Consider the following 27251-nt stretch of genomic DNA (forward strand, 5'->3'; position numbering starts at 1 on the left):
GAAACATTCAACCCACCCCCCAAGAACAGATGCCAGCGCTGAGACTCCTGGCATGGCAGAGGTAGTAGCCCTAGCAAACTTGCACGGCAGGCATCTTGTTTGTCTCTCTTCTCCTCCTCTGGACGAAGTGGTACTGTACGCATCCCTCATTCTGTTCCCCCTCCCCCTCCAGGAGGGAATGGTCCACATCCTCCTGTGCTGTGGAGATAGATGGAGACCACTGGGCTGGATGAGATCTCCTCCGCTCAGGCATTCATTCTGATCTATCTGAAAGAGACTGGGACAAATCGGGTTTTCTCAAACTCGAATGAAAAAGAAAATGGCCCAATTGTTACACTATGTAGCTGGCAGAAAAGTAGAGTCAAAAGGAACATTATTCAGGTATAGACGGATATCTGTACATCTTGGTGTATTTTTTTATTTAAAAAACGTAGTGCTTTTTTATGAGGATAAAACAGTTGTTCTCAGCTGCTTGCTTTGCTCCATCCCTCTCTCCATCCCTCTCTTCATCCCTCTCTCCTTCCCTCTCTCTATCCCTCTCTCCATCCCTCTCTCCAACCCTCTCTTCATCCCTCTCTCCAACCCTCTCTTCATCCCTCTCTCCAACCCTCTCTTCATCCCTCTCTCCAACCCTCTCTCCACCCTCTATTCATCCCTCTTTCCATCCCTTTCTCCATCCCTCTCTCTATCCCTCTCTTCATCCCTCTCTCCATCCCTCTCTCCATCCCTCTCTCCATCCCTCTCTCTAGCCCTCTCTCCATCCCTCTCTCCATCCCTCTCTCTAGCCCTCTCTTCATCCCTCTCTCCAACCCTCTCTTCATCCCTCTCTCCAACCCTCTCTTCATCCCTCTCTCAAACCATCTCTCCACCCTCTATTCATCCCTCTTTCCATCCCTTTCTCTATCCCTCTCTCTATCCCTCTCTTCATCCCTCTCTCCATCCCTCTCTCCATCCCTCTCTCTAGCCCTCTCTCCATCCCTCTCTCCATCCCTCTCTCTAGCCCTCTCTTCATCTCTCTCTCAATCCATCTCTCCAACCCTCTCTTCATCCCTCTCTCCAACCCTCTTTCCAACCCTCTCTCCATCCCTCTCTCTAGCCCTCTCTTCATCCCTCTCTCAATCCCTCTCTCCAACCCTCTCTTCATCCCTCTCTCCAACCCTCTTTCCAACCCTCTCTCCAACCCTCTCTCCATCCCTTTCTCCATCCCTCTCTCCATCCCTTTCCCCCGCTCTTTCTTCCCCTCTGTTTTTCTCTCTCTCTTTCTCTCTTGTTCTAACTGTCTCTCACTCACTCTCTCTCTCTTTAACTCTGTCTCTCTCACTCTCTATATCTTTTTCGCTGTTATCCCTTTCTGGCCAGCTCTCCTTTAATTGATCTCTTTTGTGTGCAGACAGGTCATTCTGCTCCTTCCACCTCCATTTCCAATGTGCTGTGTCTAACCAGGCCAGACTGGGCACCGATGGGCCTGGCTGCACGATGTCTCAGGCTGTTACACCCAGACACTCAGCCCTGTGGGACAGGACCGACGCAGACAGACACCGGGGTGGAGACTGAAACACGCTCACTCACTCCGACACACGCACAGAATCTCTCTCTCTCTCTCTCTCTCTTTCTCACCATCTCTCTCTTGCTGTCTTTCTGTCTCGCTCCCTCCCCGTACACTTCTCTCTCTCTCTCTCTCTCTCTCTCTCTCTCTCTCTCTCTCTCTCTCTCTCTCTCTCTCTCTCTCTCTCTCTCTCTCTCTCTCTCTCCCTTCCTCTCTGTCTGACAGACGCAGCCTCATTCTCAGAATGGAGGAGTGCAGCAGACTGTGAAAACAGTCAAAGCATGTCTGCTGCTCTGAGTGAGGCCACCCTCTACCCTTGTTGTCTGAATGCCGGTGTTATCTTTATTACGGTGTTTGGTTTGAGGGGAATAAGGCTGGTGTCATCAAAGCAAGCTGCGCTAGTCTTTTTCTCATGGTTACATCCGTTGCAATGTAGTGTGTGTAGTAGTGGTAGACGCATCTATCCTAGACTAGACTAGGCTAGACTTCACATCTATCCTCCATATTGTCCTGGACAGAATAGAAATAGTGAATGTGTGTGTGTGTACACATTCTTGTAAATGGTTGACTCGGCGTAATCTATACAGTTGGTTACCACCCATAGCTTTAGGTAACAGCTTTTTGTGTGTGTATACAGTATGTGTCCGTGTGTGTGCTTGTGAGCACATGCGTGTGCGTACGTGTGTGTGTGTGTGTGTCGCTGCAGCTCTGCAGTGTACAGCTGTCACTCTGATCCTACATCAGTCAGAGCCTGCCGAGCCACACATTGCCGTTCCAGACTGCCGCCTGCCTCTCCAGCAAAAATAGATATGTAAAACGGCAACCTCTTCCCCCCTCCCCCCCCCCCCCCCCCCCGTTTTCCCACGCATAGCCTGACTCAGGCAGGGATAAAGAAAGGTCTCTAGCTGCCGTCTGTTATGGCAAGATCTAGGGGAAGAGAGGCAGAAAGAGAGAAAGAGAGAGAGAGAGAGAGATGGAGAACGAAAGCAGGACAAGAGACACGACAAGGCCCACAGCTTTCACCTATCCTGTTTTCCTCGCTCATTCTCTCCCTCTCTTTCTCGTCCTTTTTGTCTACCTCTCCATCCACAGTCTGTGGGTCATCCACAGCTATCATACTGCTCTCGGACCAAGCCTTCATACATTGAGCTGTGGAATCCCATGTCTATGGCAGGAGTAGCTCATCTGTTACAGAGGGTTAGAGAAGCTGTCACTAAGACTGTACCGTTCCAATACATTTCTTTTTTTTATTTCTTACCACTCGTTCTCCCTCCCTTTCTTTCTCTCTCACCTGCCTTCTCTCCCTCTCTCTTGTTCTCTCTGTCTCTCCCCCTCTTTTTCTCCCAGCCTTTCTCTAGCCCAGTGTGAGCTGTAGGAGGTGACATTTTCGCTTCTGTTCACAGTCTTGTATTGTTCCCAATTTGGAGAAGAGGAATGTTGATGGTGGGATGTGAAGATAGCCTCCTCTTTTCTCAACATAATGTGTGTTGTTTAGTCAGCATTGTAACACCAAACCATGTTAATAATAGTACTGTATACACTATACAATACTATACTAGTATATTATATACTATAGTATCTCATATAGGTTAGGAAATATTACAGGTTTAGTTTCTTAATTCAAGGTTTTGATAAGCCACTAGGGATTGGCAAGAGGAGCAGGAATAAATATGTCCAGTCAACATGTACTTGGCGATAAACAAAACAAATGGCGATAAACTTGAAACTTGAGAATCACAGACTACCATAACAATGTCTTAGCCATATTTAGGTCTAAATTAAAGAGTGTAAATGATAAAACTTCATAAAAAGGTTATTCGACAGTCACTTTATTGAACACTTACGTAGCTACTTAATACATTGTTACTGTAGCATTTAAAGTAAACAAGTTCATATGATGGTGTTTTATCAACACAAACCCAGAGACTGAAGCAGAGTTACCCAGAGTAGTGGGGCTTCACTCTGGGAGATGGGCCGTGTTATTGATGGGAGCTCAGGCCCGCCCTGCTGGCTTCTCATTCGCTGTGATGGATGCAGAGACGAGCGGGAGCGCTGGGTCTTTGGATTTCATTCGCTCATGGCTGCACAATTGCTCTTATCGATTCGTGGTGGAGTGGTGGGAGGGTGTGTGTGTACGTGTGTGTGTGTGTGTGTGTGTGTGTGTGTGGATCAGAAGGAGTTGCTGTGTGGATCCCTTGTATTTGTTTTGCTCTGATGGATCGCTCCCTGTACAATGCAACAGACACACAGTCAGTGGTCTCCTGCTCTCTCCTTCTCCCCCTGTCAGGCCCCCGGAATACTTCTCAACCAATACCATGTTACGGCAGTGGAGTGGGACTTGACTGAAGCTTCTGTGTGAATGTTTGTGTTGTGATTTCAGCCTGTCAGGACCCCTCCACTCCACATGATGATCACGCTCCGTAAGACCAATCGGGCGCTCTGAAACACACACTGAAAATCACCTCATTTACAAATCAAACTATTGATTGTCCTCTTGGCCCAGTTAAACAGAGTGGAAAGCACCGGGACTAACATTATTGATGTGGTGTCCCTGCTCATACTGTCATGGATGACATTACAGACCGCCCTCAGGTCCCCACAAGAAACAGTCATGTCCTTCTGCCTAATGCGATGACTACGCGCACACCTAATTAAACGCATTTGCATGCATCCATAGGCATGAAAAGGCACACAGGCATAAATATAGACGAACACACACATGCATGCACACATGCTGTTTTCCTCACAGAGCCTTCTTACAGATAATATTCTGTCAGCATACAAATCCCCCTCCAATTCGAACCCTACTGTCTAAAGAGGCCAGCTTACACACACACACATACACAAACACATCCTTACTTGTCACACACACATAAGTACTGTACACGCAGTGCAGAAACATACACACAAGCACACAAAGTTTTGCTCTCTTTTTTTCCCTTTCTTTATTGTTTGTTCTTTGTTTATAAAGTCAAAGCGGACCTTTGGTTCCCTGGCGCCCAAAAGACTTTTCATTCAACTCTCCTCATTCGTCTACCAACGGCACCTCCTCCTCATCCCCTCTGCTCCTCACTGGGCTCCCCTCCTGCATCCCAGCCTCCATCTCCCAGCTGTGGCGTAGGTGTGTGGGGCTGCATCCATCACGCCCCTTCCTCCCCCCCCCCCTCACACACACACACACACTTCACCCCCCCCCCTCTGCTGTCAGGCCAGGGATGGACTACAAATCTTGCCGTCCTGGCGACACAGAGAGCAGCCATTATCAGGCAGCATAATAGGGAGCACAACATGGTGGGCAGGGGGGCCCCGAGAAGGCACCAGCAAAGTCGAAGAATCGGGAGGGAGGGGCTATAGAGGAGGGAGGCAATAGAGATGGAGAGAAGTGAGAGAGAAATGGAGCTGAAAGAGGTATGGAGGGGGAATAGAGAGAGGAAGGGAGCGATGCAGAGAGTGAACAGACGGGTGTTGCTGTTCTTGTTGGTGAGCTCCGTTTCTCCCCTGGCTGCTCGCCTGGAGTTAATTGAGAAAAGTCGACCCTGGAGAGCAGGTAAAAACACACCTGGTGTCGCGAGGCTTCACTGATTCACACTCCGCTGTGTGTGTGTGTGCGTGCCTTCATGCACTTCTGTGTGGTGTGTGTGTGTGTGTGATCAGTCCTTGTGGAGGTATTCTCCTGTCGTCTGAAGGCGCCTTCGCATAGTTTCCAGGGCGACCAAATCACATTTACTCTAAATAAACAGGAAAGTCACGGAAAGTGTTGTCTTAGTTGAGACAGGCGCCAAAACCATTCCCCCGAAAATAAAACATTTATGTTGGAATCATTCTCGAGGTAAATAATTTGGAAGTCCTGGGTTTGTTATCCTTCTTAAATCATCCTACAGACAGTCTAGTGGCACCTCACACAGGTGCCAAAGGACAATGTCCACAATGACATTGAATGAAACTAGCCAGGACAGCGCTAGCTGGAATTTGAATCCTAGCGGCAAAACCAATATCCGTTTAACAATGAGAGAGCAACCTGTTCATTCTGCGGTGGCTGATAAACAGTGTCTGTCTCCCCCTCTGTTTTCCTGCGGTGAGAGGCTGGCCACTGTCTTCCCTCCTCCTTCCTCCTTCCTCCCTCCTGTGTGTGTGATGTATTTTTCACTTCTCGAGCTGTGAATGCGATGGCGGGTCGGCCTGAATACCTGACCCAATACCAAGGTAGAGGGACAGAGACAGAGAACCGGTATGAAAAAAAGCAAAAAAGAGAAAGGAAAAGATGAGTGGAGTGAAAATTGCTCTTTTAATGCATAAGTTATTCAGTTATTTGTGTCCGTCAGCCCATAGACACACCTCAACCAACCTGCACACAAACACACACATACATACAAATATAATATTCAGTATATGTACATGCATCCACTGTTGCTGTTCTGTGTATATGTCTATAAATGCATATACTGTACGGTCACAGAGAAAGGGTTTGTATGGGAGATTGATCTAAATGTATTCAGGCGAGGCTCACTCCCTGCTGTGCTGTCACCGTCTAACAGATACACACAAAAAGATAAACAGACACCAACAGACACTCGCACACAAGTGCACGCGCGGTTTATTTCGAAGTTTTCCTCATCAACTTTCGTTCGACTGTGCCACCGTGCTGCCAAGCTGTGAAGTGCCGAGCCAAGACCCCGGTGAGAGTTTGGAGGATCGAAGCGGACTGAAAGCGTCACTGCATCACTGTTGTACACGGCGTCTGCGCGCGTGTGCGTGTGTCGTTCGGAGCAAACTTTCTTTATAGCCACTTTAGAGAACCACTGCTTTGATGAACCAGTGTGTTCCTGCGTACCTCCAGAATGGACGATGCTATGATAACCCTCCTTAGGAGAAACCTCCAACTTTTCAGCTGTCAACCTGCTGGTAAAACCTTTTACTCATACCACATACAAGTGAATTCTTCGCTCCCTCTCTCTCCCTTCGGTTCTCTCTCCATCTCCCTAGCTCTCTCTTCTTCTTACGTGAACACACATAGACACACATACACACAGACACACCCTCCCACAAACACACCATGTCCCCCTCCAGTTTTGGCTCGTGGTCCATCAGTATGCACAGCTAAGACCCGAGGCCCTCATATTATACCCCAGCCAGTGTCCTCCTCACCAAGCTGCGGGATGCCGTTCATGACTGTGAACAGTCTGTCGATACGTTTGCTCAGTCCAGAAGGGCGTTGATTATGAGTATGGATTAGCAGGCTCGTTTGACCGTCCCCTGATCAATCCCTGGAGCACGGCATCTCAGTCGCACAGTGGGTAGTAAATAACACAACGCCCGAGGTGGCCCTTTGCTATTCACTTACTCCGTGCGCCACTAATTACCACATGATGTCGTGTGTGTGTGTGTGTGTGTGATAGAGAGAGAGCATTTTGTTTTGTTGTGGTGTGCTATTTTTACATCTTGTATTGATATCAGACTGTAAAATGCAGAGAAGCCACTTAAGCAACGCTGCTATTTTATGAACAGTTTATCTAAGACAGAAGTGGTTGAATTCAGTGCTGTACAGCATTATTTGTTGCACTTGGTCTACTCTGAGCTCTCTCTCCCTCATTTGCTCTCACTAATGTGTCAGTTATTTTACTGAACTTGAGAATGAGGATTCCGTCTTGTCTCTCAGCTCTGCAAGTCAGACAGGCATCTCGTTATTCCACCCACGCGACAACATGAACTGTGTCGTCAACATCGCTCCCTGAACCTTATCTGACTGTCCACACCCATACCCCTGCCTCTTCCCTGAGCCCTTCACTGCCCCCTCCCTCCTTGCCCTCGGCGTGCCTCCTTCCACGCTCCCTTACGTTTCTTTGCTCGGCCCCCTCCCCACTCCCTCCATCCCTGCTCCTCTTCTTAACAAACCCACTCACTGTCCACTCTCCGGTCCTCCTCTCCCCCCCGGTGGCTCGACCAGTCCCTCCACCAGTAAAGTGAGGATAAAGTCATTCTCTTACAGGGAATCTGAGCCATTTCTAATTTAGACAGACCAGACATTTGACTTTTAAATGGCTCATAAAAGCCCTTCCCATTTACAAGGCCGCTCTGAAGAAGGAGTGGAATCTCTAAATGTTTAATTTCCCTCTTGCTGTGCCACGGCACCGTGGTGATAATGTCCGTTAAAGTCATGGCAGCTTTACAGTTGGAGGAGAATGGCCTCACTTCTGGCCGACGAAGGCTAAGTGATTGGCTCTCGTTCACTAGGGAGAGAGAGAGAGAGAGAGAGAGAGAGAGAGAGAGAGAGAGAGAGAGAGAGAGAGAGAGAGAGAGAGAGAGAGAGAGAGAGAGATGTCTGTGTCGGCAGGACACAGACTCTCACTGTCCCCCAGGATACACAGAAATCCTACTTCCATCCCTCAAACAGAAAAGTACCAAACGTGGCAGAGACTCTGGCGGGGTTATTGTATGGTACAAAAGCGAGTTATCAAACCAATTAAAACAAATTAAAAAAGCACCAACACATATCTGGCTTAAATTAAACAAAATCACCATCAAATGTGACAGTGCTTTATATATATGTGCAGCCTACACTCCCCCTCAGGAATCACCATATTTTAATGAAAACTTTTTTGACAATCTCCAAGTAGAGATCAACCACTACCAGGCCCAGGGTAATATCTTGCTGATTGGAGACCTGAATGCCAGAACAGGATGTGAGCCTGACATGGTTGATGCTGCTTGTAAGAATCACATCTTTAGACAACCCTCACTGTACCATACCTACACGATCTCCCAGAGAAACAACCCTGATCGTATTGTAAACAAAACGGGCAAAGAATTAGTGCATCTCTGTCGCTCCCTAGGCCTGTACATGCTCAATGGTAGGACCAGAGGGGACTCTTTAGGAAGGTTCACATACTGTTCAACTCTTGGAACTAGTGTAGTCGACTACGCTATCACTGACATGGACCCCTCCTCCATCAGCGCATTCACTGTCAGACCTCAGACACCACTAACAGACCACTGTCAGATAAATGTCTATCTGAAAACAAATGGACAAAAAAATAACAAACAACCTGAGCCCTGCAAAATGTTTGAACTACAAACATCATACAAATGGGCTCCTGACAGTGACGACACTTGAAAAAATATATTAACTTCTCCTAAAATTACCAACCTAATTCATGATTTTCTCTCTGCAAAATTCCAAACAAATCAATCTGAAATAAATAGGGCAGTAACAGAAATTCTTAAAATCTTTCACAAATCCGCCAATAAAGCAGGTATTACTAAAAAGGGTTATAAGACAAAACAGAAGCCCAAAGGTGATGAGTGGTTTGATGAAGACTGTAAAAACATCAGAAAAAAATTAAGAAATCTGTCTAACCAAAAACACCATCAACCTCAAAACACAGACCTGCGTCAGAATTATGCCGAAACACTGAGAGAATACAAACGAACTCTAAAGCAAAAAAAAAAAGGAAAACATTACAATCAAAAGCTAAAAGAAATTGAAGACTCAATTGACCAAAATCTATTCTGGAAAAAATGGAAGAACTTAAACAAAAATGAAAACAAACACTTAACCATTCAAAATGGTCACATTTGGAAAACACATTTTGAAAACCTGTATAAAGAAATGCCACTTAACAGTCTAAACTCTAACCAGAAACAGATACAAGATAAATTACGAATACTTGAAACAACCATCAAGAACAATCAGGACCCACTTGATTACCAAATTACAATAAAAGAACTAGAAGACAATATAAAAAAATTAAGATCAGGAAAAGCCAGCGGTCCTGACAGTATCAGGACAGAGATGCTTAAAAACAGCACTCCTGAGCTGCAGCAGGCCCTGCTTAATCTGTTCAACCTGGTCCTTGAAGCGGGCTGCTTCCCTGAAATATGGAGTCAAGTGTTTATATATATATAAACACTTGATATATTCAAGAGTGGAGACAAATTGGACCCAAATAACTACCGAGGCATCTGTGTGAGCAGTAACATGGGGAAGGTCTTCTGCAGCATTATCAATGCCCGAATGCTGGCCTTCCTTACGGAACACAATGTCTTGAGTAAAGCACAAATTGGCTTCCTACCAAATCACCGCACTACTGATCATGTTTACACCCTAATAGATCAACACATATACCAAAACAAACAAAAAAAGATTTTTGCATGCTTTATTGACTTTAAGAAAGCTTTTGATTCAATCTGGCAAGACGGATTATACTATAAAATTCTCCAAAGTGGTATAGGAGGTAAAGTTTATGACATAATCAAATCAATCTATGTCAAAAATAAGTGCGGGATAAAAATTAACAATAAAAGAACGGACTTCTTCACTCAAGGACAAGGTGTTTGCCAGGGATGCAACTTATCTCCAACGCTCTTCAATGTCTACATTGATGAGCTAGCAGTATTGTTGGAACAATCTACAGCCCCTGGCCTCAACCTGAATAAAAGGGAGGTAAAATTCCTACTCTATGCAGATGACCTGGTGCTGTTGTCACCCACAGGGCAGGGCTTACAGCAGCATCTGGATCTGCTAGAGCAATACTGTCAGAACTGGGCCCTGACAGTAAACTTTAAAAAGTCTCAAATAATGATCTTCCAGAAAAAGCCCAGATCTCAGGAAAACAAACATATATTCACTCTAGGAAACACCACACTAGAGCACACCCTGTCCTATGACTACCTGGGGATCAAAATCAGTGCCTCAGGAAACTTTGGACTGGCAGTGAATGCGCTGAAGGAGAAAGCCTCTAGAGCCTTTTTTGCAATTAGAAAAAAATTCCATAAAATAGACATACCAATTAGAATCTGGACTAAAATATTTGATAACGTAATAGCACCAATAGCTCTATATGGCAGTGAGGTATGGGGTCCACTCAGTCAGCATGACTACACTAGATGGGACAAACATCCAATAGAGGCCCTGCATGCTGAATTCTGTAGAATTATATTGAACATACAAAGGAAAACACCCACCAATGCATGCAAAGCAGAATTAGGCCGATATCCATTAATTATAAACATCAAAAAAAGATCACTAAAATTCTGGATACATCTCAAATTAAGTCCCCAAGATACTCTGCAATTTGAAGCACTGAAAACCCAAGAATTGAACCCCCAAAAGAGTCCTTTCAGTCAGCTGGTCATGAGACTAATTAACCAACCAACACCTAACATTGCCCCATCTCAGACCAGCACTGCTTCACAATCACCAATCAGAGTAAACCAAATTGTCCAACAAACCAAAAAGACCTATCTGGAACATTGGAACAACCAAACCAAAAAACAAAACAAACTAAGTTGCTATCGGGCCCTAAACAGAAACTATGAATTGGCTAAATATCTTTATACTGTAAAAGACGTAAAACAGAGACAGATCCTGACCAAATACAGGATCAGTGACCACAGTCTGGCCATTGAAAAAGGAAGACATAAGAAAACCTGGTTACCAGAAGAGTCCAGAGTGTGTGGCCACTGTACTACAGGTGAGGTAGAGACAGAGATGCACTTTCTACTACACTGCCAACGGTACAGACATACCAGACAGCATTTCTTTGATAAATTTGAATCCCTTGTACCATCATTCACCACACTGTCTGATAATGAAAAGCTAAAAGTGCTCTTAGGGGAGGGACACACAGCCCCCCTATCTGGACGATTTCTAAAAGAGTGCCATGAAATCAGGGAAAACCTGAATGTAATGTGACCAGCCTTGAAATCCTATTTGTAATATGTGTTGTCCATCTCAATGTAGCTATTTACTTAGGTTGTTTTTGTTTCGATTTGTTGTTTTCTGTTCTTGACACTTTGTTGTTACCACATGTTCCGGACGATACAGACTGTTGTTCCTTATGTTGTTTTTGAATGGTGTTGTTGATGTATGGTTGTCTGTTATTGTGCGTCTTGCTTTGGCAATACGGTTGAAATGACTGTCATGCTAATAAAGCTGAATTGAATTGAATTGAGAGGGATAGAGAGAGAGAGAGGGGGGGAGAGGGAGATGAAGAGGGAGAGAAGGACCAAGAGGACTAGCTGGCCCCACAGTCCCTGGGTGAGAGAGAGATCCAGCTCACTTCTTGACCAAGTTTAATAATACATACAAGATTGGCTTGCAGCAGGTGTGACACAGCTAAGGCTCTTAATAGGCTCTGAGGAAATTGAAAACTTTAAATATTACAATTTAAATATTAAATTGAGGTTAGATCTAAGTTGAGCTCTTTGTTGTGTGTTCTGTTTTCTTTGCGGCATAAGATAAGGACCTCTGCCAAGCAAAATCAACAGCAAAAACATAGGCGAGAGGCATATGTACCGTTTTACCTGTTCACTACAGTATGAATAGTCTGTGAGTTCTGACCTTGAGTGGAAATATCTGAGACACGCACAAACAAAGCACACACAGACACACACACGCAGACACACACACAAACACATCCTCCAGAGAACGAGTTCTGTAAATTATTCGATGGGATTGAATGTCCACCCCCTGTCTCCCAAATCTACCCTCTGAAATTTTCTCTCTCTCTCTCTCTCTCTCTCTCTCTCTCTCTCTCTCTCTCTCTCTCTGTGTCTCTCTCTCTCTTTCTCTACCTCTCTCTCCCAGTCAGTGGACCCAACAGGCTTGTATGAAACTGTGATCTGATCATTAATTGGAACCATGTCAGTTTAATATGATCCAGTGGTCCAGGGTGCCTACCAGGGGAGAGGGAGCCCAGTGTGGTGTTTAACCAGGCCCTTCCTGGGGGCTACGTCTCACCTTGCTCCCTGAGCCAGGCCCTGGCAGGTACAACACACAGCTACACGCTCCAATCCCCTGAAACAATGAAACAACACCCTGCTCATTCCATGCCGCTCGGGAAGCAATCCTTCTCAGTCACACTCTTGCCCTTGTTCTTTCTCTCTCTCTCTCTCTCTCTCTCTCTCTCTCTCTCTTCTCTCTCTCTCTCTCTCTCTCTCTCTCTCTCTCTCTCTCTCTCTCTCTCTCTCTCTCTCTCTCTCTCTCTCTCTATCTCTCTGTCGCTCTCTCTCTCTATCTCTCTCTCTTTGTGTCTCTTTCTATCTCTCCCTGTCTCTCTCTCTATCTCTCTTTCTTTGTGTCTCTCTCTCTGTCTCTCCCTCTCTCTCTCTCTCTCTCTCTCTCTCTCTCTCTCTCTCTCTCTCTCTCTCTCTCTCTCTCTCTCTCTCTCTCTCTCTGGGCCCTATCTTGCACCCAGCGCAATTGACTTTGTCAACGACGCAAGTATCATTCCTAGTTTGCACTAGACGCAAAGCGGACTTTTCCCTCCACAGAAGCACGTCGGTAAATTAGGGCAGTGGGCACTGAATTAAGGCTGACTGACTGCGCTCCCGGGGGCGGTTCAGCGAAAAAAGGAGGCGTGTTCCGGCGCAAACGTTCCCTGGTGCTATTTTGCAGTTTCAGAAAAACAATTCCGCCACAGACCAGGAAAAACGTCAATGGCGCGTTATTCAGATGTTATTTTAAGGGCGCAAGCTTGGCCCTTGCGCACTGCTGGCGAAGCCAGGGTCTTCTTCATTGTTTTGATTTATTGTATGGCTAGCTGTGTTCCATTTCTTTCAGGTCAATGATTAAAAAGATTTTCATGAGAAATCTCTATGCATGTAAACTTGATTTGGAACAACTGTGGCAATTTCCTCCCACGCCTGTTTAACCGAAGCTAATTTGGGTAGGTTTCTTCTCCCATTCCCATCAGAATCAGAATTTGGTTTATTTGCCATGTAGCCTATGTTACACAAACACGAAATTTACTGTGGCAGGAAGGTGCAAACAATAAAAAAACTAAAACAAAGCATGAGTGGGCAACTTAGTGCAATGAGAAAACTGCTCTGCCTTTCCCATATGTCACTTCTCTATCTTTTACGGCCCTGACGAGAACGTCGGTCTCCTCGGCTGTGAACCGCTCCTGGCGTACGCCTGGCAAATCCGCCGTTATAATAGCAATCCGCCATGGAACAAGCGCTGTTCTTAAAGGGAATGTGAGATGACGCTCTGATTGGTTTATTGCACGTTACGCCCAAACCACACCCATTAGTAATGTCGCTACTTCAGACCAACCCATTTTAGACTTGCGCCAGGCGCAAAGTCATTTATCCCGCCGGCAAAATAGCAACCGCGCCGGAGTCCCGCCCACAAAGTTACTTGCGCTTTGCATTTTGATACTTGCGTTTCAGATCGTTAAAATAGGGCCCTCTGTCTCTGTCGTTCTCTCTCTCTCAGTGTGTCTCTGCCGTTCTCTCTCCCCCCCTGAGATCACTCTAGGGAAGTGGATCAACACCAGGAGCCCCATGATGACAAAGCTCAAGTTTAGGAGTGTGGAGACAGGGCCCTGGTGGCAGAATGTTTCTGGCTAGTTTGAAGGGACAATTCCCTGGGCAGGGGGATCTGGCGTAGGGCTGGTCCAGCTGACAGACGGATGTCTGTCTCAGAGGTGTCACGCTGGATCGCTGTGGGGACCCTCTGGGTCCAGAAAGCAGACTGAGCTGGGGGCCCCAGAGAGGGGTTGGGATTGGAGGGGGCACCAGGGCCAGTCTGCTGCCTCGGTTTCTTCTCTGGGGTCACTTGGAGATGGCAGGGGGACGACCCGAAGGACACGCACACACTCGTGTCAGAAACAAGGTTCAGAGTTCACCTTTCCGAACACATTTACTGTCACTGTCACAGTGTCCCCAATGAGGCCACATGCTCTGTCTAACGCAAACACAGAGACACCCACACATACGCACACTCAAAGCACCGTTGAGGGAGAAAGTGTGTGTGCTTGTGTGTGTGTGTGTGTGTGTGTCAGAAACAACTGGGATTCTTTACAGTAGGAAATGTGGGTGCTGAGACAGGCGTCAGTGGCGACATCTTCCATCCAAACTTGTGCTGGTCGCTTTCTAGGGTAGTTACAGTAGCGCATCCACGCTACATCTGTGTCTGGGAGGGTGGAGCAAAGCTAGAAAATCATCAAGAGCCAAGGTTCACATTGTCTTTCTATTCATACTGCCGGAATATGTCAAATGTGCTTTAGCATTTGGTGCAACATACACGGTTGGACATTGAGATCTACTTAGAATTCATAGTGCAATAGCAGCGCACTTATTAGGCAATATGATACTTACTGTAATCAATCAATTTGTTTTAATGATGTTATGATTACTGTGATGCCTTGAGGGAAAAAATTTAAATTGTGTCATCTTTTGTGATTAAATTAAAACATGTCATTAAAATGGATAATGAGTGTGTAAGACAAACACGAGATCTTGATTACTGTTCTAGTGTGGTGGTAGTTTGGAGATAAGTAGAAAACTACTCATTAAATGAGCTGGCTTATCGCAGAAATAATTGGCGCACATTATCTGTCTTTTTCCCCTATTCTCTAGCCCATGTTTGTTAACAAAGAGCTTCTGTTCTATTCAGTCTCATTAATTAGAATGTATGGTATAGTGTGTGCATGTCTGTGTGTGTAGACCGCGGCGTCTCTAATCGCTGCAATTTTTACGGCGCCACTCTAGACGTAGAACTGTGCCGGAGTCAAATCTATTGAGATGATCTTAATCAGTGATATATTAAAGCTAGTTTATGTGTGGGAGGGGAGAGATGTACAGACTGGCACACATGCTCCAGCCTCGCTCGCTCGGGTGGAAATAGAACCAGACCACTGAGTCACCAAAACACTGTATCAGAAGCACATACTGTTCCTCAAGTAGGATACTTATGCTAAACAAGCACTTAGTTCAAATCCATTGAAATAATTCTAGTCTTTGAATTGCATGCTCAGCTATTAAATAATGTGGATTCTGTAGGAAGGTCAAAAGTTATTTGGAGGTTTGAAGGTATGTTCCGTTATTGCTGATAGTTTCATGATTTTGGACTTGTTGGGCTGCGTTCATGCAGAGTCTGTGCGGACCCCTTCCGGAACCAGCTGTGAGTCCCTGGCCAGGTAATTTGATTCTGTGAGGAAGGTTTGGGGTTTACTGGGGTCAGCCCAAGGGGCCGTGCTGCAGTAATAGAGGGTAGAGCTGGAGGGCCCAGGCTCAAAACCTCCATTAGCTTTTATTCCAACAAAATAGGGACAAACAACCTCTGCGACCTTCTGGAGCGTTCCCTCGGCTGTCCAACTGCCCCCCGCGTCGAGCGACGTGGGAACGGGTGATTAGTCAGCTAGTCATGATGGGCAGACAGGCGAACATGAGAACAAAAGGCCTATTTGATAGAAAAAGGGGTGTCCGTCGGCTATTGCGCATGCTTTTCAGCTAAAAGTGGCGAGCTTGAGAAGGTGTCATTTGAAACGTCTCTCCTTTCCTCCGCAGTGGGACGCAATTACAGAGATGGATGAGCACAACCGGCCCATCCACACCTTCCAGGTGTGCCACGTCATGGAGCCCAACCAGAACAACTGGCTCCGCTCCAACTGGATCTTCCGCCAGGCTGCCCAGAAGGTCTATGTGGAACTGCGGTTCACCCTCCGCGACTGCAACTCCATCCCCTGGGTGTCGGGCACCTGCAAGGAGACCTTTAACCTCTTTTACTACGAGACCGACGAGGCCCACGGCGTCAAGTTCAAATCCTCCCAGTTCACCAAGATCGACACCATCGCTGCCGACGAGAGCTTCACCCAGATGGACCTGGGCGACCGCATCCTCAAACTGAACACTGAGGTCCGGGAGGTGGGGCCCGTCACTCGGAAAGGCTTCTACCTGGCCTTCCAGGACATCGGTGCCTGCATCGCCCTGGTGTCAGTCAGGGTCTACTATAAGAAGTGCCCTTTCACCCTGAGGAACCTGGCCTCCTTCCCCGACACGGTGCCGCGGGTCGACTCCTCCTCATTGGTGGAGGTAAGGGGGGCGTGTGTCGACCATGCTGAGGAGAGAGACCCCCCCAAGCTGTACTGCGGGGCGGATGGTGATTGGCTGGTGCCCCTGGGGAAGTGTGTCTGCAGCGTGGGCTATGAGGATATGGACAGCTCCTGCCTCGGTAAGACTCTCTCTCTCTCTCTCTTTGTCCCCCTCCTTAAGATAGCATATTCCTACTTTTAGCCTTCTTTGTTACCATTCTCCCTCTCTCTATCTCTCTCTCTCTCTTTCAGTATCCTTCTGAACTTGTATTTTCATGATTCAGCACAGTGTGACACAGATGCAGCCCAGCTGAGTAGAGGAAGTTGAGTAGCTAAGTGGATACTGTAGTGGTACACACCCGATTGGATGTCAGTTCACAGTCACTGTGGAGTCGAGGGCATTTCTAGGGACTACACGGGGCTGTACATCATCTGTACAGTCACTGAAGACTATCAGATGTTTAACCTCAGCAGCCATCACCTCGGTAGGGCCAGACACATTGTGTAAAGCATCAAATTTATCTTGCTCTCTCTCTCTCTCTCTCTCTCTCTCTCTCTCTCTCTCTCTCTCTCTCTCTCTCTCTCTCTCTCTCTCTCTCTCTCTCTCTCTCTCTCTCTCTCTCTCTCTCTCTCTCTCTCTCTCTCTCTCTTGTCTCTGTCCATCAGCAGTATCAGTGCCATGCAGACAGGCAGAGCCCCATGCAGATACACAAAGGCAGCGTGTCATTCCCCTACCCTTGATTATCTCCTTCCTGTCATCCGTCCTTCCTCCTCCCTCCCTCCCACCTTCCTCCACCCCTTCCTCCTGCCACCCCTTCTTCCTCGACTCTCCCACCTCCATCCGTGTTCCATTGTAACAACCTGCCCACTAAGTCATTCAGATGAGATGTAATGTGAGGAGCTAAGGCTGTGTGCGACAGGGAGAAAGGAGCTATGACTGTGATATAGTATCTGCATTAGGGAAATCTCCTGGTGAGAGTGAGGGGGTTTGTTCCCTGTCTCTACCCCCACCTTGGAGCTCTATCAGTGGGCAGGATCTGCCTGCAGATGCAGGCTGCTGTGGAGCTCTGGCTTTGCTGTCAGTGGACCCGCTGAGAGGCTGTAATGGGTTTGGGAAGAAATCCATCTGTGTTTGGAACCCTCTGAACATGGTGTGTGTGTGTTTGTGTGTGAGTGTGTGTGTAGATATGTGTTTGTGTTTGGGTGTGCGTGTTTGTGTGTATTGATGTGTGTGTGTGTCAGCAGTCTGCCATTCCACCTCCTACTGTCACAAAGGCTATGGTGCTGTGGCAGCTTGCCCTGGCTGTCCAGACAGAGGTTTGATCCGGCGGCCTATGATGTCAGATGTGGGTTATCTCTGGCTGACTCCTCTCTGTGGGACACCCACTGACACAAACCACCCTGGTTCAGAGACAGGCCAGGGCTCCCTTTCTCGTCGTCTGTCTCTCTCTCTTTCTCAAATTGGAGGAGAGGAGGGGGAAAGTACGGCGAACGAGGTGGACGGTGGAGAGAGGGTGAGCGGGTAGGGATAAAGAGAGGGAGGGTGAAACAGCAGTCAGTCCAGGGCCAATAGGGAGTCTATGGGGAGGGAGAGTAGGGGATAAAGGTCAGAGGGGCTACCTGGTGCTGTCACTGCTTGGCAGTCTCCATCAGAAGGTCACAGCCTCTCTCCCCTCCATGGGTACCAGCAGGACTTCCCCTGGCAGAAATGAACACACTGCCTTGAACAGCCCAGCTGAGAGATGCCAGCCATCTGGAGATTGAGCACAACTAAATAGCCATTCATTACGTAGCAATAATGACAGTTTATATTCAATTGTGGTGAATTTCACATTTTTGCATGAAAAATGGGTGTTCGGCACCCATTTTCGGCACCATTGTCTCTTCCCAGCTGTCCTGTTGCTGTGAAGAGTTGAGTAATGGTTGATTGTGATTCATACTCTGATGTGGGCTGGAGAGGATCTGCAGCTGCAGGCCCAGCTGCACAGTAATCAGTAGGCCAGGGGTGAAACTGCAGCTGTGATTAGAGCCGCGCTGCACCACAATGGCGGCCTCTTTCAAGTCTTTGTTCTTTCAATTGAAGACTGTGGTACAAGAATGGTTCTTTAATCCACATGTAAATATCTCAGATTAACTGCCTCTTTGGGCTTCAGGGGACCAGATGGTTATCTTAGCTTGTTGCTGAGATGGAGAGACAGGCAGGTAGAGATGCGGGATCACAGACAGACAGACAGACAGACAGACAGATAGACTGGCAGGCAGGCAGGCAGGCAGGCAAGCAAAGAAATTGGAGGACAGACAGGCAGGCAGGCAGATAGGAACACATTTGTTTAGTGGTATCTGCTACACTAGGATGTAGATAGTGGTCTGACAGGTATATATGTCATGTATTGCCAGAGCTGTGTCTGAGACATTTCACGGACTGTTGCTTGTCGGGTGAATTACAGAGCTCTAAAATGACGGCTATCCTGACACGACCCGAAAAGTTGATACAGAGTATACGGAGAGTTTATACTAGAGTTTACATACGCACACACTCACACACAGAAACCAGAAACAACAAAGACAGCGTGGCTCTGTGGTCTGGAACTTGTATATAATCATCCCATTATTCCTGGATGAACACTCAGACATACTTAGATACAGCGGTGTTCACATTACAAATAATCGTATATCTCTATCTTGTTTTTCTCCCAGCCTCCCCCTTCACTCCCACTCCCTCCCTTTCCTCCTCCCTCTGTCCCTCTCTCCGTAACATATTTCACAGTCGAGTTGAACCCCAACCCTGTGGGATACATGTAGCTATTTAAATGCAGTGTCAGCCCTAAAACACAGCCCTGCTCATTGTTCCAGCGTTCACGCCGGCTAGGCTCGTTTATTATGAGGAACCTCCATGCAAGTGAGCTAGCTTGGTACCACCGAGAGCTGCACCAGAGGCTGCACGAGGCTATACCTTAGTCCCAGGTCACCTCAGCAGCATTGCTGTTCTCTCATCCTAATCATCAGCCCTGCTTCCCTCTCAGCCTGACGCGGCCTCAGCCAAGCTCTCGCTCTCGCTCTCTCCTGTTCACTCTACCGACAGCCCGGGTTTAAAATGAAGTCCTGAAATGTTGGACCATATATGCACTGATTACATACAGATTACACAACATCGACTCTTTAGAGGGTTACTGAACAGAGGTTATATTTCACAGCAGCAAAAAACAACTTTAAACTGAGATTTAAACCCTTATAAATACTATTATAAATATAAATGTAAGCCTATCAAGCAAGCATATTTGAGAGCAGATCAACGGCACAAAAGAGCTTAACAGGGCTGGAGATGCATGCAGGTATCTGGATAAAGCACTGCTCTACACCCTTTGCTTCTTCTCAGACAGCCAATCTTCTCTCATGTAATCCCAGTTGTTTGTTCACAGTTGTAACCGATACTGTACATACGACCCCACGCTCTCATCGACTGTCTGTTTCTTCTCTCCTCTTCTCTACCCTCCTCCCTATCTTGAAGTCAACACGCTTTTTGTCTCCATCTTTCTATTTCTCTCTGTCTCTCAGTCTCTTTCTTTCGGTAAACCCTGAAGTAGATGACAGAGGATCGTTCTGACATTCCCATCTGAATAGACCCTGACTAGAGTGTGGGGCTCTCAGCTGTCATTACGGCGTAACCTTCCACTTTTCTTCCAGACTATGGAAACAATTATTAACTTCACTCAAACAAGTGCCGTTCAGACAGCCGATAAGTTAGCAATTTGGCGTAATTGTGTTGTTAGACACACTCAGCTGTGTGTACTTCAGAGAGCTTACCTGATTATTTTGCCTGACATTGTATTGCTCGTCGAGTCAATGTGAGGGGCTGCACTGTAATTTAATTGTATAAAAAAATATCATTTATGTCGTCAATTATGGTTTTGAAATGACCACAACAACCCTAACTCTACCATGCACAAAATAGGTGTTTTGTGAAATATGTAAATATATTTTTTTGCTGTTAAATATACCAGCTGTAACAGGTGTGATAGTGGAACTAGAATAAACATCATTTTGTGGATCATATGTAGGTTGTGATGGCAGCTAGCACTACTGTCAATCAGCATTATTGTAATTTGTGTGTATTTACTTTTTGCAAATAGCTGTTTAGTTGAAATAGTTTTATTAAACAGTCTGAATAATATATGGGTGTTTCCATGGTTAGAATTGCATCAGTATTGCATCAAATTGCATAAATGATGTACTGTAGCTGACAAGTTTATCTAGCCAGCTAAATTAGTAGCTTGTAATTACTCTAATAATTAGCTTCATCATCACCCTACCCTCCAAGCCAACCTGGGCTTGTTGTTCTTCTACTAAGTTCTAGGTTCTATCTGAGCTGTATGTCTGTTCTGGTACTGTGTGTCGCCCAGTCCTGTGCCAGCGAGCAATGAGTAGAACAGACTGTATCTGTATCAGACTGCAGAACAGACTGTATCTGTTTTTAGGTGACAGAGTAGGAGGCCCAGACTGTGTCTGCTATCTATGATGCCTCAGCCAGCAGGACACATCGCTTTTACTGAATCACAGAAACTCCATCTGAACTCAGAGCTCAGAAGATATAGTATATTTTAACTTAACGTTTTGTGGAAAAGTGAACACCCTTGTAGTGAATTTTCTGAAAAATACAGTTGCAAACAAAAACATAAAAACAAGTAAAAAGTATCTGCAGGTCGATATTTTGAACAGCATCTTCAAGGACCAGTTTATTTGGAAAAGCAATGTGTCAGACGTTGCGTGTTAGCAAGCTGCTGCCTTGTCAGCCCTACGCTCACCGGGCTGACAGAGGGCTACGGCGATGGAAGTGGTGTGGAGTGTTGAGCATTGGCCCAGCAGAGCGTAGCGTTCAGAAGGCTGTCCTGTCTCCGCTGCGATTAGCCCCTCGCACTAACACTCAGATGAACTGGGAGAGGAGAGAAGCGGTGACAGAAAGGACTGGCGTCCCTTGACTGACCCAACATGACTGCATCTCTCACTGCATAGAGACGTGTCTTGAACCCAACCTTGGAGGAAGAGGAAGACATCTGTCCTGCTGCGTTCCAACATTCATGTTGCACACATTCTTGTGCAGGCGCACAGGCACGCTTTTGTTCTCGTTTTCCTTTCTACCCACTGTCCCCTTTACTTCACACCTTTCCTCTCTCTCTCTCTATCTCTCTCTCTTTCTCTTTCTCTTTCTCTTTCTCTTTCTCTCTTCTCTTTCTCTCTCTCTCTCTCTCTCTCTCTCTCTCTCTCTCTCTCTCTCTCTCTCTCTCTCTCTCTCTCTCTCTCTCTCTCTCTCTCTCTCTCTCTCTCTCTCTCTCCCTCCTTCTCTCCAACCTGCCCTACCCCTTCCCGTCCATTGATCCCTGTCTCTAGGTAACACTCAGTGTTTTGCAGCAACCCCATTTGTGTGTGTGTGCATGTGTGCGTGTGTCTGAGTAAGAGTTCTTTCGAAGGCTATGAATAATGTAACCTCAGTGTTATATCAGGACTTGTTCTTACTGAAAGCTGTCTTGCATATGTGCTTTGCTTAGTGTGTGTGCGTGTGTGTGTGTGTGGTGTGTGTGTGTGTGCGTGTGAATAATGTTTGTTTGCGTGTTTTCCAAGGTAGAGTTCTCTCCCCAGAGTGTTGTCATTAGTTGTGTGTGGTTTATACTACTCTCTCTGAGGACGAGTGTTGTATAAAGGCAGGTTAATGGACTTTCCACATGAACTAAAGACAAGTGGACCAAAATACAGGATTTAAATCATTGTGAAGATGTCCTTTCATAGGAAACCATAATAGCTTATCTAAAGAGGAGATCAATATCCATTGCCTTACGGTTTTCTGCCTTTCCTTGACATTTTCACCTGTTTATCAACCCAGCCTCAACCTTCTGAACTGAGGCAGGTTTCTGCAGCTATGTGTGATTCAGTGGGTCAGGGTGGAATAGGCACCCGATCCTCGGGTGCGTGTGTGCTTGTGCGCGTGTAATGGTGTGTGTGTGTAAGACTAATTGTTACAATGGAGTAAACAGGTCATAGGGTTTCCTGTGTAGACATTTTCAATTACACCCAAACCTAGACCAGAGTGGCCAGACCAACAATTACAGCACATATCCTTCAAGCTGTCACCCAGGTAAATTAGACACACACACATTCACACACATAAACACACACACACCGACACACATAAACCCAGAGAAAAGGGAAAAAATAAGTTTGCCTGGTCTGTATTACACAAACACACCCACACACAAACAAGCACACTGAGCAAGTGAAGGTTTGGTGGTGGCTGGTGTTGCAGACAGTTGTTTACAGACAGCTAACAGGAGGTGCACATGGCATCAGGAATCACTGGGTGACATTTTGGGAAAGGGGTTTTTGGTCTAACAAGTCTGGGTCCTTCAGAACTAATTGATGGTGTCTGGAGAGGCCTCTCATTGGCTCCCTTTCTGTGGGAGATGTACTGAAGCAGAAACTGTACGGCCGTGTGGATATGGTTGAAGTGTGTGTGTGTGTGTGTGGGGGGGGGGGTTGTTTCATTATCGAAGCTTTTTAATTTTGGAATGTTAGCTGGGTTGGCTGTCTATTTCGATGTTTTTGGATTTACCCTGCATCTCACACACACACACACACACACACACACACACACACACACACATGCACATTCTTAAACTGACTGTCAGTGAAGGACACATCTCTCACCTCAAGGACAGAGCGGAGGTATATCAAAGAAGGAAGCTTTAACAGCTCTTTATCATGCATGAGCAAACCTCAAACACACTGTGTGTATGTATGTGTGTGTCTGTGTGGGTGTTTGTGTGTGTGTGTGTGTGTTTTTTGTGTGATCTACAATGAGAGAATACTGTCTGTTCCCAGCATACATAAACATTGTGCCATCTCCCTGTTTAATGGATAGAAGCCTGTGCCTGTAACTGCCGTCTGTGGGAATGCCTACTCTATGTTAATCAAGCTCCCTTGAGTTGTCATTAGTCTCAATGTCTCCAATTTGAAGGGATTGAGTCTTGTATCCAAGAAGGTTACGTGGGGAGAATATGAGATGGATCATTGCTGTCTTCCCCCCTCTCTGTTCCCTGTATCAGACCATTTGTACACATGAAAAGCCTCGAGAGAAAACACACACAAATGAAAGCTTTGGGTTCCTTAAGAACACAATTAGAAGTCCACAGCCCACACGTCTCAATAGCGTCGAGCTGAATCGCGCCATTAAGACTTTAAGTCCTTCAGTAGAACCTAAAGTAGATTTGGGTGGAAGGGTTTCCCAGGAGGAGACTCCGGGAAGAACACTTGACCTTGAATGTCTTCCAGGTTAACGATATAATTGAAGGCTGGTGCTGTTGGGATATGAAGGCAGGCAAACCTGCTATCGTACTTTCTGAAGAGAACACTCTTAGGAACATATCTGAAACAGACCTGGCTCAGTTGTTATTAACGAATCAGGTCAAATATTGCCACTAACATATAGTCAAGTAGTATTGCTAGAGGAGCAGGTCCAAAGAATTTCAATGCACCTGTACCTCAATAATCTTGAAACTTGAAACTTTAACTATTATTCCCACCCGTGAAACCAATAGAACAGTAGCCTGGTCCTAACCAGACTCTCGTACATTTCATTTGTACAGAGAGTTTGGCCTCGCTCCATTTACAAGCGTTGACTTCCTTGTAGGCGGGTACTCTGTTGAAGTTTAAAACTATTGGATCTGCCAAGAGCCACTCTTATCTGCCATAACCAATCGCTAGCGTTCGCCTTAGCCAATTCCTTCACCACTACTGTAACAGAGCTAGCTGCCGTAGCTGGAAAATCAAACTGTTCCCGAACCCCGTGGGGAGGAGGGCCACAACATCATGGCCACCAACAAAACTCAGCAAAACTTGTTCCTGGCTCCGGCTTTAGCTGTTGGATATTCGGCTTGCCACAATGGACCGAATGGCTTCGCTCGCATCTTTCTCCGCCGCCATTACGGAACTACAACACAAACTAGCGCACAACATCAACGTCATCGTTCTCAGCCACTCCCTCTGTTCGCTGATTCGCCGGTAGAAAATCAACCGGAGACATCTGACTTACGTACCTCATGGCCAGACCTAGTAAAGAAGCAAAATCAAGCGGAAGTACATAGTAGGGCAGAGCCAGGCTAATAGAACAGTCCCCACAGAATAAAAAGCCATGAGTGCCAACTATGACAGAAAATCAAATACAGCTCTACTGGTCTTAAACACTTTCGTGTATTCGATGTATGTAATAGAACAAGGTCTGTCCTGAACCAGGGCTTGGCTGGAAGCAGGCCTGAGCAGAACTGGATCTCAGAACCCGAATTTCTGTTAAGATCTGGACCAGATAGAATGTTAAGGTTGTAATGACAGATTGGAATGTGAACAGAATGGGCCTGATCCAAGATCTGCTGTATGAATAAACTACGATGGTTGTGAGTTTCTGCACAGCAAGGTCCGCATGTTGGTTTCCTCAGATGGCTCTTATCAAAAATACCCTGAGAGCTTATGTAGGTTGACTCATCAACAACAGCCACGACGATGGCACAATTCCATGCGGGTCTCACCTCACATCCCAGTACACACCTGCCTTTTCACAAGCGCTCCGTGACCAGTGGCCCCCGGAAGCTGTTAACAAAGAATAAACGTTGCCGGAACCGATTGAGACGTCGATGAGATCCGGGTACGGCCGGGGATTGTTTCAGGAGGGGTGGGTTTGATTTGGTTTCCATCCATTTTTTGAGGTACCACTGGTTCTCTGTTATCATCTGCCTAGAGAATGCATTATGCAGATGCTGGCATGCAGTTGCGCCAAGTTGCGATGTGAACTTGCAGTGACTTCTGGGTGTTTTTTTTCCCCCTGTATCAGAGTGTTGCTTCAAAGCCCAGAGTGATCAAAGACAGAGCAGAAATATTCCCCAACGTGCCGCCGAGCGTCAAACGCGGCCCCCGCCCGTCCGACGCAGCCGGCGCTCGCTAAACAAAGGAAGCAGGGACGACACTGACGCATTTGATGCGGTTTTATTTTGCCAACACGAGGCTGTCAGACGCAATCGTCACATTTCAAGTTCGATCCGCGCGGATATCCGTGCGTCGCTTTGCGTGCGAGATGTTCGCGGGGTGTTTTACTGCGCGCGTGTTCGGGGGCACGCGCAGTGCGTGGTGTGTGTGTGCGTGCGTCACGTGTCGATGCGCACGTGTGTGTGTGTGTTCTATTTCCGTCCATAAGCTTTGACACTGAATAAGTCATTAAAGAGTGTGTATCATGACGTGGCCTAGATAAGACATCACAGACCTTGTCACACGAAGGGCCCCGCTCATCATAAATGAAACGCCTCGGGTGTTATATGGGAAAAAAGACCTGACAATTTGTGTCGCGAAAAATAAGATTTAACACAATAAAAGGCCACTAGGGGCTTACAATGATGCTTCGCACTGATTGTGGATGACTGGCTTTGCTTCTGTGTCAGTTTGCTGTTTATAGCTTTGTTTTGGTCCCTCCGAAAAGACACAGACAGATTTTATACCCAAGAGCCCAATAATCTGAGCCTTTATAAATGTTTAATCTGCTGTGGTGTAGAACATGCATGTTTTATAAGCAGATCTCATTAGAGAGGTGGTTCAGGTTGGGGTTTCTGACCAGCTAATTGAGTCATCACCAGTTCCCCCATCAAAAACAACAGCTCTCACCCATCTCCCTCGTCCCCCGCGCTTCCTCCCATAGGTGTACACCTTCATCCCTTCATCCCTCCATACAGTGTTCTGGGTGATTGATACCTGTGCAGTTTTGAGTGACAATGACCTGAGGGCAGGGGCTTAGCTATCAGTAGGTGTCCCTCAATCTGCCTGTCCACAGCCATGCCTCCCTAGCCAAGCTTGTTAGTCACACTGCAGTTCGGCTTGGCAGAGCCTCGCAACTCTACACACACACACACACACATACACTGGCTTGGCTGTCCTGTGGATAGGCTTAATCCAGCTGTAGAATGCGGCAGTGATAGCAGAACTGGGCCAGTCACAGTGAGGATGCTCAGGGCGGATTTGGGGCTGAACTGTGGGTGACCTCTCAGAAGTACAGAGGCACAATAGGCCCCAAAGTCGGCTTGACTGGATCCGTTTGAATTATGCTGACAACTTTATTGATCCGCCTGAATGTGTGCTTAAGCTGCGGGATGAGTATTTAGGACATGTTTGATAGAATTGTGGCTTTAATGGGTTTCTCTGTGCCAAGAGGTTTGCCAAGCTGGTGATAGAGAGTCCGTTTTCCAACAGGCAAAACAAATTCCCTAATTTCCAGAGTAGACAACTGGAAATGGAAAAGGGTCATTGAAAGAATGGTGTTATTTAGTTCAGGTAGATTTATGTTAATGTGTCTGTGTGATTTGTGGTTGAGAGAGCTAGAAGTTGTGTGTGTGTGTGTGTGTGTGTATGTGTGTGTTACCCACGGTGTATTATAGTGTGATGGTGACAGAACAAAACTACCGCAACTAGCCCTACAGAATTGAACCATTTCATCAGTTTAAACTCCTATCTGTCTCGAGAATGGCACCACACTGCTCTACTTTACATCACTAAATACAGCAGTCTGTCAGCCAGACTCATCTAGCATTTGCAAATTGCAGAAACATGCTAAGTGGCTGAGTGAGTAAGTACAAGTGGCACATTTAGAGAAACAAAGCCGTATTTTCATTTCTCTGTGACGGCACTCTCGTGAATGTGTGATTTTGTCTTGTCAAATCATTGTCAAATGATTTAGCGTGCATGTGTGTGTAGGTTTGGGTCCACATGTCCATGTTTCTGCGTGCGTCTGTATGTGGTCGTGTCCATGTATATGTGTAGTTGTGTGTGTCCATGTTTTTATTTCCACTTTAATACCCACGTTCCCA

The 27251-nt window shown here is 46.5% G+C and overlaps 1 protein-coding gene across 1 annotated transcript in view; it reads left to right on the plus strand.

Moving 5' to 3' along the window:
• Positions 1-27251, plus strand: part of LOC134017440 (ephrin type-A receptor 6-like) — a 91000-nt gene that overhangs the window by 11084 nt on the left and 52665 nt on the right. Inside the window, 1 exon segment of the mRNA XM_062457048.1 lies at positions 15839-16502. Coding sequence (XP_062313032.1) covers positions 15839-16502 — 664 coding nt within the window.

This window comes from Osmerus eperlanus, chromosome 3, assembly GCF_963692335.1.
Source record: "Osmerus eperlanus chromosome 3, fOsmEpe2.1, whole genome shotgun sequence".
Lineage (NCBI taxonomy): Eukaryota > Metazoa > Chordata > Actinopteri > Osmeriformes > Osmeridae > Osmerus > Osmerus eperlanus.